This window comes from Salvelinus namaycush, chromosome 35, assembly GCF_016432855.1.
Source record: "Salvelinus namaycush isolate Seneca chromosome 35, SaNama_1.0, whole genome shotgun sequence".
NCBI lineage: Eukaryota > Metazoa > Chordata > Actinopteri > Salmoniformes > Salmonidae > Salvelinus > Salvelinus namaycush.
The window spans coordinates 33,000,303-33,014,348 of NC_052341.1; the positions used below are offsets into that span (position 1 = coordinate 33,000,303).

Sequence of the window (14,046 nt, forward strand, 5' to 3'; positions counted from 1 at the left end):
CATAAATGTTCTGGTACCCTTCCCCAGATCTGTGCCTCAACACAATCCTGTCTCTGAGCTCTACGGACAATTGGGACAATTCCCAATTCCTGATTTTTGCTCTGACATGCACTGTCAACTGTGGGACCTTATATAGACAGGTGTGTGTCTTTCCAAATCGTGTGTAGTCAATTGAATTTACCACAGGTGGACTACAATCAAGTTATAGAAACATCTCAAGGATGATCAATGGAAACAGGATGCACCTGAGCTCAATTTCGAGTCTCACAGCAAAGGGTCAGATTTTTATTTTTTTTTATACATTTGTAGAAATTTCAACAACAAAAAACAGTTTTGGCCTTGTCATTATGGGCGATTGTGTGTAGATTGATAAGGAAAATAATTAACTTAATCAATTTAGAATGAGGCTGTAACGTAACAAAATGTGGAAAAGTGAAGGGGTCTTAATACCATTCAAATGCAATGTACATAGTTGCCAATGTATTTGCAATTGTTACAAACAAGTGAAGGATAAAAGTTGCTTCAAATGAAAACCGAGATGACTGCATTAAAATATAAATAGCCTATAGTATAGGCTAAGCCTATATTTAAATAATATTGAAATCAATTCCATGTTCATTCATTAGAAAGCAAATTACGGACTCCTCTTTGAATCTGCGTATTTCTCCAAAGTTCAGTTGTCCGGAGTCTGTCAGGACCTAGGATCAATGGAGACACTCAAGTTTTTTAACTTCTTGAGGGCAGGGGGCAGCTTTTTCACTTTCGGAAAAAATAGCATGCCAAAATTCAACTGCTTGCTACTCATCCCCAGAATATAAGATATGCATATTATTAGTAGATTTGGATAGAAAACACTGAAGTTTCTAAAACTGTTTGAATCATGTCTGTGAGAATAACAGAACTTATGTAGCAGGCAAAACCCTGAGGACAAACCATTCAGAATTTGTATTTTTTTGATGTCACTGTCTTTTCAATGAGTTTTTTTAGAGACACCAGATTTCTAATGGACTTGCTTGCAGTTCCTACCGCTTCCACTGGATGTCACCAGTCCTTGGAAATCGGTTGAGGTTATTCCTTTGTGCAGTGAAGAAGTAGGGCTATCGTAAATGAGGGTCACATTAAGTACATTTTTGGAGAGAGTCACGTTATGAAAAAAGTTGCGTCAGTTTGGTTTCGTTTTGTATTGAACACAGATCATCCCGTCTTCAAATTGATCGATTATTAACGTTTAAAAATACCTAACGTAACCTAATGTTTTGGTAAATGTACATGTAACTTTTGATATATTTTGTAGTGACTTGGCGAAAGTTGGAAGCTGTGTTTTTCTGGATGAAACGGTCCAAATAAATTGACATTTTGGATATATATCGACCGAATTAATCGAACAAAAGGACCATTTGTGATGTTTATGGGACATATTGGAGTGCCAACAAAAGAATTTCGTCAAAGGTAAGGCATGATTTATATTTTATTTCTGCGTTTTGTGTCGTGCTTGCAGTGTTGAAATATGCTACTCTGTTTGTTTACTGATGTGCTATCATCAGATAATAGCATCTTATGCTTTCGCCGAAAAGCTTTTTTGAAATCTGACATGTTGGCTGGATTCACAACGATTGTAGCTTTAATTTGGTATCTTACATGTGTGATTTAATGAAAGTTTGATTTTTATATCATGTTATTTGAATATGGCTCGCTGTATTTTCCCTGGCTATTGGCCGGTGGGACGTTTGTGTCCCACCTGCCCCAGAGAAGTTAATCCTGTATCTCTTGACACATTCATGAAAATGGTAATGGCCTCTAAACCTTCAAGCTGCATACTGGACCCTAATCCAATTAAACTACTGAAAGAGCTACTTCCTGTGCTTGGCCCTCGTATGTTGAACATAATAAATGGCTCCCTATCCACCGGATGTGTACCAAATTCACTAAAAGTGGCAGAAATAAAGCCTCTCTTGAAAAAGCCAAACCTTAACCAGGAAAATGTAAAAAACTTATCGGCCTATATCGAATCTCCCATTCATCAAAAAAATGTAAAAGCTGCATCTGTCCACGTGCTCCTTGACCTTAGTGCTGCTTTTGACACTATCGATCACCACATTCTTTTGGAGAGATTGGAAACCCTAACTGGTCTACACGGACAAGTTCTTGCCTGGTTTAGATCTTATCTGTCGGAAAGATATCCGTTTGTCTCCGTGGATGGTTTGTCCTCTGACAAAATCAGGATTCCGTTTTAGGACCACTATTGTTTTCACTATATATATATATATATATATTCTACCTCTTAGTGATGTCATTCGGAAAACACGTCAACTTTCACTGCTATGCGGACGACACACAGCTGTACATTTCGATGAAAGATGTTGAAGACCTAAAATTGTTTACCCTGGAAACCTGTGTTTGTCACGATCGTCTTCGTGAGAGAGAGAGGACCAAGGCGCAGCGTGTGAAAAATACATCTTCTTTAATGAAGGAAAAAAACAACCACTTACAAAATGAACAAAACAAACGATCGTGAAGCTAAACAGAACTAAGTGCACAACTGCAACATAGAACATAGACAACACCCCACAAAAGCCTACTGCCTATGGCTGCCTTAAATATGGCTCCCAATCAGAGACAATGAATGACAGCTGTCTCTGAGAACCAATCCAGGCAGCCATAGACATAACTAGACAACATTACTCTACTCTGCCCCATTCACATACAACACCCCTAGACACTACAAAAACACATACATTCCCCTTGTCACACCCTGACCTAACTAAAAAACATAAAGAAAACAAAGAATACTAAGGCCAGGGCGTGACAGTTTCAGACATACGGAAGTGGATGGCGGCAAAATATTTACTTTTAAACTCGGACAAAACAGAGATGCTAGTTCTAGGTCCCAAAAAACAACGAGATCTGCTGTTGGATCTGACAATTAATCTTGATGGATGTAGTCGTCTCAAATAAAACTGAAGGACCTCGGCGTTACTCTTGACACTGATTTCTCTTTTGACGAACATATGAAAAATATTTCAAGGACAGCTTTCCCCCCCCATCTTTGTAAACGTTTTGTACAAAAATTATGCAGACATCCCTGTTTTTGTCACTTCTAGATTAGACTACTGCAATGCTCTATTCTCCGGCTACCCAAATAAAGCACTAAATAAACTTCGAGCTAAACACGGCTGCTAGAACCTTGACTAGAACCAAACAATTTGATTAAACAATTTGATCATATTACTCCAGTGCTTGCCTCTACACTGGCGTCCTGTTAAGGCTAGGGCTGATTTCAAGGTATTACTTCGAACTTACAAAGCATTACATGGGCTTCCTCCTACCTATCGCTTCGATTTGGTCCTGCCGCACATATCTATAAGTACGCTATGGTCACAAGACACAGGCCTCCTTATTGTCCCTAGAATTTCTAAGCAAACAGCTGGAGGCAGGGCTTTCTCCTATAGAACTCAATTGTCATGGAATGGTCTGCATATCCACGTGAGAGAAGCAGACTCGGTCGACCTTTAAGTCTTTACTGAAGACTCGTCTCTTCAGTAGATCCTATGATTGAGTGTAGTCTGGCCCAGGGGTGCGAAGGTGAATGGCAAGGCACCGGAGCAAAGAACTGCCCTTGCTGTCTCTGCCTGGCCGGCTCCACTGGGATTCTCTGCCTCTGACCCGAATACATGGGCTTACTAGTGCTCTTCCATATCGTACCTAGGAGGGGTGCGTCACTTGAGTCAGACGTGATCTTCCTGTCTGGTTTTGCACCCCCTCGGGCTTCTGCGGTGGAGGAGATCTTCGTGGGCTATACTCAGCCTGGTCTCAGGGTAGTAAGTTGGTGGTCTGAAGATATCCCTCTAGGGGTGTGGGGGCTGTACTTTGGCAAAGTGGGTGGGGTTATATCCTGCACGGGGGATGGGGCCACAGTGTTGAATGGGGCAACAGTGTTCCCTGACCCACCCCTGTCTCAGCTTCCAGTATCTATGCTGTAATAGTGCCTCTGTGCCGGTGGGCTAGGGTCAGTCTGTCTCCTGTCTTATCTGTTGTCCTGTGTGAATTGAAGTATGCTCCCTCTAATTCTCTCTCTCCCTCCCCTCCCGGAGGACCTGAGCCCTAAGACCATGCCTCAGGACTACCTGGCCTGACGACTCCTCGCTGTCCCCAGTCCACCTGGTCGTGCTGCTGCTCCAGTTTCAACTGTTCTGCCTGCGGCTATTGAACCCTGACCTGTTCACCAGAAGTGCTACCTTGTACCGGACCTGCTGTTTTCAATTCTATCTCTACAGCATCTGCTGTCTCAAAAAGCCAATTGTCATTTACTCCTGAGGTACTGACCTAGGAGTAAGCATCTACAACCCTGCTGGTCATCTATGAACATTTTAACATCTTGAAGAACAATCTGGCCTTAATGGCCATGTACTCTTATAATCTCCACCCGGCACAGCCAGAAGAGGATCGGCCACCCTTCGAGCCTGGTTCCTCTCTAGGTTTCTTCCTAGGTTCCTGACTTTCTAGGGAGTTTTTCCTAGACACTGTGCTTCTGCATCTGCAATGCTTGCTGTTTTAGGCTGGGTTTCTGTATAACACTTTGTCACATCTGCTGATGTAAAAGGGGCTTTATAAATACATTTGATTGATTGAGGATATAGTCTATTTTCCCCCTCAATATATTTAATGATGTGTAATAACATGGGCACAATGATGTACCACATCTGCGATTTAGTGCATTATTGAGCTGTCTCAATATTTGCAGTCATACAGTATATACTGAACAAAAATATTAATGCAACATGTAAAGAGTTGGTCTTATGTTTCATGAAATGAAAAGATCTCAGACATTTTCCAAACGCAGAAAAAGCTTATTTCGCTCAAATTTTTGATACAAATTTGTTTACATCCCTGTTAGTGAGCATTTCTCATTTGCCAATATAGTCCAGCCACCTGACAGGTGTGGCATATCAAGAAGCTGACTAAACAGCATGATCATTACACAGGTGCACCTTGTGCTGGGGGCAATAAAAAGGCCACTCTAAAATGTGCAGTTTTGTCACACAACACAATGCCACAGATGTCTCAAGTTTTGAGGGAGCATGCAATTGGTATGTTAGCTACAGGAACGTCAACCAGTGATGTTGCCAGAGAATTTAATGTTAATTTATATACCATAAACCGCCTCCAACGTCGTTTTAGAGAATTTGGCAGTATGTCCAACTGGCCTCACAACCACAGACCCCATGTAACCAGCCCAGGACCCCCACATCTGGCTTCTTCACCTGCGATCAGCCATCCGGACAGCTGATGAAACTGAGGAGTATTTCTGTCTGCAATAAAGCCCCTTTGAGGGGAAAAACTCATGATTGGCTAGGCCTGGTTCCCCAGTGGGCAGGCCTGGCTCTCAAGTGGGTGGGCCTATGCCCTCCCAGGCCCACCCATGGCTGCGCCTCTGTCCAGTCGTGAAATCAAATGTTATTTGTCACATGCGCCGAATACAACAGGTGTAGACCTTACCGCAAAATGCTTACTTACAAGCCCTTAACCAACAATGCAGTTTGAGAAATAGATATAATAAAATGTTTATTAAATAAACTAAAGTTTTTTTTTAAATCGAATAAGTTTACATAACAATAACATGGCTACAGTGGGGCAAAAAAGTATTTAGTCAGCCACCAATTGTGCAAGTTCTCCCACTTAAAAAGATGAGGCCTGTAACTTTCATCATAGGTACACTTCAACTATGACAGACAAAATGAGGAAAAAAAATCCAGAAAATCACATTGTAGGATTTTTAATGAATTTATTTGCAAATTATGGTGGAAAATAAGTATTTGGTCACCTACAAACAAGCAAGATCTCTGGCTCTCACAGACCTGTAACTTCTTCTTTAAGAGGCTCCTCTGTCCTCCACTCGTTACCTGTATTAATGGCACCTGTTTGAACTTGTTATCAGTATAAAAGACACCTGTCCACAACCTCAAACAGTCACACTCCAAACTCCACTATGGCCAAGACCAAAGAGCTGTCAAAGGACACCAGAAACAAAATTGTAGACCTGCACCAGGCTGGGAAGACTGAATCTGCAATAGGTAAGCAGCTTGGTTTGAAGAAATCAACTGTGGGAGCAATTATTAGGAAATGGAAGACATTCAAGACCACTGATAATCTCCCTCGATCTGGGGCTCCACGCAAGATCTCACCCTGTGGGGTCAAAATGATCACAAGAACGGTGAGCAAAAATCCCAGAACTACACGGGGGGACCTAGTGAATGACCTGCAGAGAGCTGGGACCAAAGTAACAAAGCCTACCATCAGTAACACACTACGCCGCCAAGGACTCAAATCCTGCAGTGCCAGACGTGTCCCCCTGCTTAAGCCAGTACATGTCCAGGCCCTTCTGAAGTTTGCTAGAGAGCATTTGGATGATCCAGAAGAAGATTGGGAGAATGTCATATGGTCAGATGAAACCAAAATAGAACTTTTTGGTAAAAACTCAACTCGTCGTGTTTGGAGGACAAAGAATGCTGAGTTGCATCCAAAGAACACCATACCTACTGTGAAGCATGGGGGTGGAAACATCACCAAAGCATTGGGGCTGTTTTTATGCAAAGGGACCAGGACGACTGATCCGTGTAAAGGAAAGAATGAATGGGGCCATGTATCGTGAGATTTTGAGTGAAAACCTCCTTCCATCAGCAAGGGCATTGAAGATGAAACGTGGCTGGGTCTTTTAGCATGACAATGATCCCAAACACACCGCCCGGGCAACGAAGGAGTGGCTTCGTAAGAAGCATTTCAAGGTCCTGGAGTGGCCTAGCCAGTCTCCAGATCTCAACCCCATAGGAAATCTTTGGAGGGAGTTGAAAGTCCGTGTTGCCCAGCAACAACCCCAAAGCATCACTGCTCTAGAGGAGATCTGCATGGAGGAATGGGCCAAAATACCAGCAACAGTGTGTGAAAACCTTGTGAAGACTTACAGAAAACGTTTGACCTCTGTCATTGCCAACAAAGGGTATATAACAAAGTATTGAGATAAACTTTTGTTATTGACCAAATACTTATTTTCCACCATAATTTGCAAATAAATTCATAAAAAATCCTACAATGTGATTTTCTGGATTTTTTTTCTCATTTTGTCTGTCATAGTTGAAGTGTACCTATGATGGAAATTACAGGCCTCTCTCATCTTTTTAAGTGGGAGAACTTGCACAATTGGTGGCTGACTAAACACTGTATATAAACTCAGCAAAAAATAAACGTCCCTTTTTCAGGACCCTGTCTTTCAAAGATAATTCGTTAAAATCCAAACAACTTCACAGATCTTCATTGTAAAGGGTTTAAACACTGTTTCCTATGCTTGTTCAATGAACCATAAACAATTAATGAACATGCACCTGTGGAACGGTCGTTAAGACACTAACAACACCTTACAGACGGTAGGCAATTAAGGTCAGTTAAGAAAACTTAGGACACTAGAGGCCTTTCTACTGACTCTGAAAAACACCAAAAGAAAGATGCCCAGGGTCCCTGCTCATCTGCGTGAACGTGCTTTAGGCATGCTGCAAGGAGGCATGAGTACTGCAGATGTGGCCAGGGCAATAAATTGCAATGGCCGTACTGTGAGACACCTAAGACAGCACTACAGGGAGACAGGGCGGACAGCTGATCGTCCTCGCAGTGGCAGACCACGTGTAACAACACCTGCACAGGAACGGTACATACGAACATCACACCTGCGGGACAGGTACAGGATGGCAACAACAACTGCCCAAGTTACACCAGGAACGCACAATCCCTCCATCAGTACTCAGACTATCCGCAATAGGCTGAGAGAGGCTGGACTGAGGGCTTGTTGGCCTGTTGTAAGATAGGTCCTCACCAGACATCACCGGCAATAACGTCGCCAATGGGCACAAACCCACCGTCGCTGGACCAGACAGGACTGGCAAAAAGTGCTCTTCACTGACATCACCGGCAATAACGTCGCCAATGGGCACAAACCCACCGTCGCTGGACCAGACAGGACTGGCAAAAAGTGCTCTTCACTGACAAGTTGTGGTTTTGCCTCACCAGGGGTGATGGTCGGATTCATCGTCGAAGGAATGAGCGTTACACCGAGGCCTGTACTCTGCAGCGGGATCGATTTGGAGGTGGAGGGTCCGTCATGGTCTGGGGCAGTGTGTCACAGCATCATCGGACTGAGCTTGTTGTCATTGCAGGCAATCTCAATGCTGTGCGTTACAGGGAAGACATCCTCCTCCCTCATGTGGTACCCTTCCTGCAGGCTCATCCTGACATGACCCTCCAGCATGACAATGCCACCAGCCATACCGCTCGTTCTGTGCATGATTTCCTGAAAGACAGGAATGTCAGTGTTCTGCCATGGCCAGCAAAGAGCCCAGATCTCAATCCCATTGAGCACGTCTGGGTCCTGTTGGATCAGAGGCTGAGGGCTAAGGCCATTCCCCTCCAGAAATGTCCGGGAACTTGCAGGTTTCTTGGTGGAAGAGTGGGGCAATATCTCACAAGAACTGGCAAATCTGGTGCAGTCCATGAGGAGGAGATGCACTGCAGTACTTAATGCAGCTGGTGGCCACTGACTTACTTTTTGACCCCACCTTTGTTCAGGGACACATTATTACATTTCTGTTAGTCACATGTCTGTGGAACTTGTTCAGTTGATGTCTCAGTTGTTGAATCTTGTTATGTTCATACAAATATTTACACATGTAAAAACGCAGTTGACAGTGAGAGGACGTTTCTTTTTTTGCTGAGTTTACAAGGGGTACCGGTACCGAGTCAATGTGCGGGGGTACAGGTGAGTCGAGGAAATCCATAGATTAGGGCCTACTGCATTTATTTCATTTGACTGATTTCCTTATATAAACAGTAAAATCGTTGAAATTGTTACTTGTTGCCTTTATATTTTTGTTCAGTATATACAGTACCAGTAAAAAGGTTGGACACCCCTACTCATTTAATGTTTTTTTCTTTATTTGTTACTATTGTCTACATTGTATAATAATAGTGAAGACATCAAAACTATAAATAACACATATGGAACCATGTAGTAACCAAAACAAGTGTTAAACAAATCAAAATATATTTTATATTTGAGATTCTTCAAAGCAGCCAGCCTTTGCCTTGATGACAGCTTGGCACACTCTTTGCATTCTCTCAACTAGCTTCATGGGCTGGTCACCTGGAATGCATTTCAATTAACAGGTGTGCCTTGTTAAAAGTTCATTTGTGGAATTTCTTTCCTTGCTAATGCGTTTGAGCCAATCAGTTGTGTTGTGACAAGGTAGGTGTGGTATACAGAACATAGCCCTATTTGGTAAAAAGTACATATTATGGCAAGAACAGCTCAAATAAGCAAAGAGAAATGACAGTCCACCGTTACTTAAAGACATGAAGGTCAGTCAATGTGGAACCAACAAGCGTTATGATGAAACTGGCTCTCATGAGGACCGCCACAGGAAAAGAAGACCCAGAGTTACCTCTGCTGCAGAGGATAAGTTCATTAGAGTTACCAGCCTCAGAAATTGCAGCACAAATAAATGCTACAGAGTCCAAGTAACATACATATCAACATCAACTGTTCAGAGGAGACTGTGTGAAAATCAGGCCTTCATGGTTGAATGGCTGCAAAGAAACCACTACTAAAGGACACCAATAAGAAGAAGAAACTTGCGTGGACCAAGAAAAACATGAGCAATGTACATTAGACCGGTGTAAATCTGTCCTTTGGTTTGATGAGTCCAAATTTGAGATTTTTGGTTCCAACTGCCGTGTCTTTGTGAGAGTGGGTGAACGGATGATCTCTGTATGTGTAGTTCCCACCATGAAGCATGGAGGATGAGGTGTGATGGTGTGGGGGTGCTTTGCTGGTGACACTGTCTGTGATTTATTTACAATTCAAGGCACACTTAACCAGCACGGCTACCACAGCATTCTGCAGCGATACACCATCCCATCTGGTTTGCGCTTAGTGGGACTATCATTTGTTTTTCAACAGGACAATAACCCAACACACCTCCAGGCTGTGTAAGGGCTATTTGACCAAGGAGAGTGATGGAGTGCTGCAACAGATGACCTTGCCTCCACAATCAACCGACTTCGACCCAATTGAGATGGTTTGGGATGAGTTGGACAGCAGAGTGAAGGAAAAGTGCTCAGCATGTGGGAAATCCGTCAAGACTGTTGGAAAAGCATTCCATGTGAAGCTGGTTGACAGAATGCCAAGAGTGTGCAAAGCTGTCATCAAGGCAAAGGGTGGCTACTTTGAAGAATATAAAATATATTTTGATTTGTTTAACACTTTCTTGGTTATTACATGAGACCCATTACAGGATGTCAAGTTATTTGTTTATTTGTGCAGAGACAAAAATTGGAGAGGCCACCTAGAAAAGGTCTGTTGGTAAGCTATATTCCTAATATTCAGGAAACTAGATCCTGAAGTCTGGTTCTCAGCCATTACCATAACATTATAAATACTTTCCATAAGCCTAAAAGTCTAAAACGTGACAATGTATGCTAAAATTCAGCCCATTGCTATTACTCCTCTATATCAAACAACTCAAGGTGTTCTTAATTGAAAATGGTTGTCATCAATAAGAGTGAGTTGCACTGTGATGTAGTCAAAGTTTTTCTATTATATTGACAAGATATTCGAGTGACCGCTCTAACAATGTCCTCAAAGATGGAAGGAGGCGAGATCAGGTGGGATTACTCTAGCCAATGAGAGGGCAGATACATGTGTAAAGAACAGGCCATAGAGATAGATAGAGGACTCATCTTTGTATCTGTGCCATTATAGTGTCTGTGACAGCATGGGCAGCACCATTGAGGATTATAAAGCAGTACAATTTTCATATTCATTGGCTGACTGCTCCCAAATTATAGGAATCCCCACCCAGTTGACTACTTTAAAAATGGTGGAAGCCCTCAATGGCAATGTCCATGCTAAAATGGGTTATATCCATGAGTCCTCTATCTATCTCTATGACAACAGGCAAATCTCTGATATAAAGTCTGGGTTTTTTAAGTTGACAAAATGCCACGTGTCCACTTATAATCAGAGCATTCGTAACAACCTAACCATTATGAAAGTTCTATTTGATCAAATAAGCCTCGTGTAGCAAATCAGTGTTGACCAAATTCAACACTCTCTCATTGACCTACATACAAAAAAGATATATATAAACCTCTCGCTTCCCCTCAGATGTAGACAAGATGTGCTCAGGAAAACAGACTACGGGGTCATTTCATTTCAGCAAGCCATGTCACCCACCATCTCAGATTTTTTTTAAATACTTTTTTTGTTGTTGTTAGAAACGTAAGATAAGCACTCCGGCAACATTATTTTGCTGAAATATAATTTGATCTCTGAGAAATGAAGCAAACTGATTGCACCCAAATTGGCCATTTTAATTTATAGGATTCATACATATAATATTCAATCATTATACAACCTAACAACCAATTTGCCCCAAACTTTTTTCTAACAATGAGTAAGATGAGGAATTCAAAGAAATGGTCAAAAGCCGCACATGGATATAGCATCAGCTCTGTGTCTGACGAGAACCCCCCCCCCCCAAAAAAAATCTGTAAGTAACATCATTGAGTTGTCCATAGACTGTTTATTCCTTTACATTGAGGGAGGGGGGACAAAAAAAACTGGCAATATCTGGATGTTGGATGGGACATAAACCTAACAACTTCAATGACTCATTTCTCTGAACAGGAGAAAAATAAATCACAAAGAATAAGTTACATAGGATGAAGAAACAATACTCCAAGCCTCAGCTCCATACTACTTGTCAGACACACACAAACTGACACTGTATACTTTTTGTTGGTGTGGGACTTCGTTGTTGTTCGACCAGTTCTTTTGGATTCCTCATGTCTAAGTCATTGTTAAAAAAAATAAAAAAAGTCTGGTCCAAATCAAATGTTAGTTACTATATTTATTGAATATTATATTATAAATTAAAATAGCCAATTTGGGTGCAATTAGTTTCTTAGAGATCAAATTAGAATTCAACAAAATAATGTTGAAGTAATGCTAATCGGATCTGTTTCTAACAACAAAAAACGATTTCAGAACAATCTGAGATGGTGGGTGTCGAAAATCCTCTTTCTTGTGTTTTTGGAGGTGGAACGACTCTACAATTGTTCATTGACTCATTTCACTGTATTGTCAAAAAAGCATTTGGGAGAATTCTACTAGAATCAAATCTGTCCATATTCAAGTCAAACAGGAATAGGCCTACTATTACATAAAAAAATGCCTCCCATCCACACGTCCCCACCCTGACATTAGATGGGGGTGGCAGAAACCACATGCAAAGCTGCATGCAGCTGCAGCAGAGGACAAGCACAGAGGGCCAGGGCAGTGAGTGACTTCAAATCTCTCCCACATTCACCTTCCCAAACTACATACCATACTTGGCATCAACCCACTGAAACCACTCAGGATGCAAAATAGCCTAGGGCGATCTGTTTGTTCAGATGATGCTTTTCAATGGTAGCACTGTGATTCTCTGGGTGGAGCCCCATTCACACACAGCATAGCTCATAGAATTACCAGTCTGACAAAGACAACATCTCAGAGGAATGCCCCTCAGTGTCCTGTCAGAACAGGTTCCAATAGGAAACAATGCCCATTGTTCGGGCTGACCTGCAGTGGATGAATGGTCAAAATAATAATGTATGCAAACAAAACATGAGGAATAGTTGTCACATGATACTACATTCCTGTAGTAAAAGGCCAAGAAATAAAACTGCTGTTCCTTGTTTCATCAGCGAAATGACAATGAATAACTGGGACATCTATGACAAACAAAAGTTGCTCTGATAGATGTGCACTCCACAATGGAATGTGAATTCCATTCCAATTACACAGTCATTCAATAGTAGCTTATTAAGGGCTGTGGTACTGGCAGTCTGACAAAGCAAGCTAAACCTAAACAACCCATACCATTTTCTTGTAAGGTGTGGCGTAAGAATGTTGCACTGCAAGTGAAACAGTTCTTAGTAACAATGAACCTCGAAATAACATTGTAACTCTGACCTGTCAAAATGAGCAGCAAGCACCTCCGGTGCTTGGAAACCACTCATACATTAGTCAGTCTCAGTCCTAAACACAAGGGTCCAAACTAATGAAAATAAAACAAGTATAATTATTTAGGCTTAATGCTATCAAAAGCATACTTCATACAAGGTAACATGATTTTTATGAACCACGCTGGTCCTTACAGTAGACACTAATATATATATATATATATAGTATCATTGACACTGCAAAGGTGAACGACCGTGGACGCCACTGCCTACCTGAGCTTTAGGTTAGCCATGAATTCCTCCAAAGAAACGCTGTCCAGCAGAACAAAGTCAGCCTTTCCAAACTCCAGACTCTCGTGTTCTGCCATGTTGTATTTTGGTCCAAAAAAATCGGGTCAGGGGAAGAAAATAAATTGTTGTAAAAGACAACTTGAAGCGAAGTGCTCCTCCGCGACACCAGGTAACTAACGATGGTGAGCTAGTCAGTCCGCCGATTCAAGCGCTAAATGATCGACGAGCATCGTCTTCGTTCATTTAAAATCAGCAGTACGCGTCATACATTGTTATTTTTTTGACTCATTTTGAGTGAGCTGAACAAATAAGCATGCTAGGAAACGACACAAAACAGCCAAACTAAACCAATAGCAAAACGTATATCTAATTATTTTATCTCAATACTCTACCCGGTGTGAAAAAGTCATGTTATTCCAGAATATGTATTCACATCCAGACAGACTTGTTGCTTTCGGCGAAAAGGGATGGTTACACTAACGCCTGTCCGTAGAGCCCTTTCCTTGAATTTCTCGTCTCGACTTTATACATACGAATGGAATCCTACCCGCCTCCCGACGCTCCTCCTCCTGAACATGTCGCGTGTGTAAGTTTGAAAATATCACACAAATCCCCCAAGACCAATACTGAACAGTTTAATACATTTCTCGGGGATGGCGAGTCATTTTGACGAGTTCTCCAAAGAAAAGTCGGGTACGGTCACGGCCT

General features: G+C 41.9%; 1 protein-coding gene across 1 annotated transcript in view; it reads right to left on the bottom strand.

The window, feature by feature from the left end:
• Positions 1-13,805, bottom strand: part of LOC120029742 (unconventional myosin-Id) — a 124,100-nt gene extending 110,295 nt beyond the window's left edge. The window contains exon 1 of the mRNA XM_038975011.1: positions 13,321-13,805. Coding sequence (XP_038830939.1) covers positions 13,321-13,415 — 95 coding nt within the window. The 5' untranslated portion in view covers positions 13,416-13,805. The remainder of the gene's footprint in view (positions 1-13,320) is intronic.
• Positions 13,806-14,046: the final 241 nt, after the last annotated feature.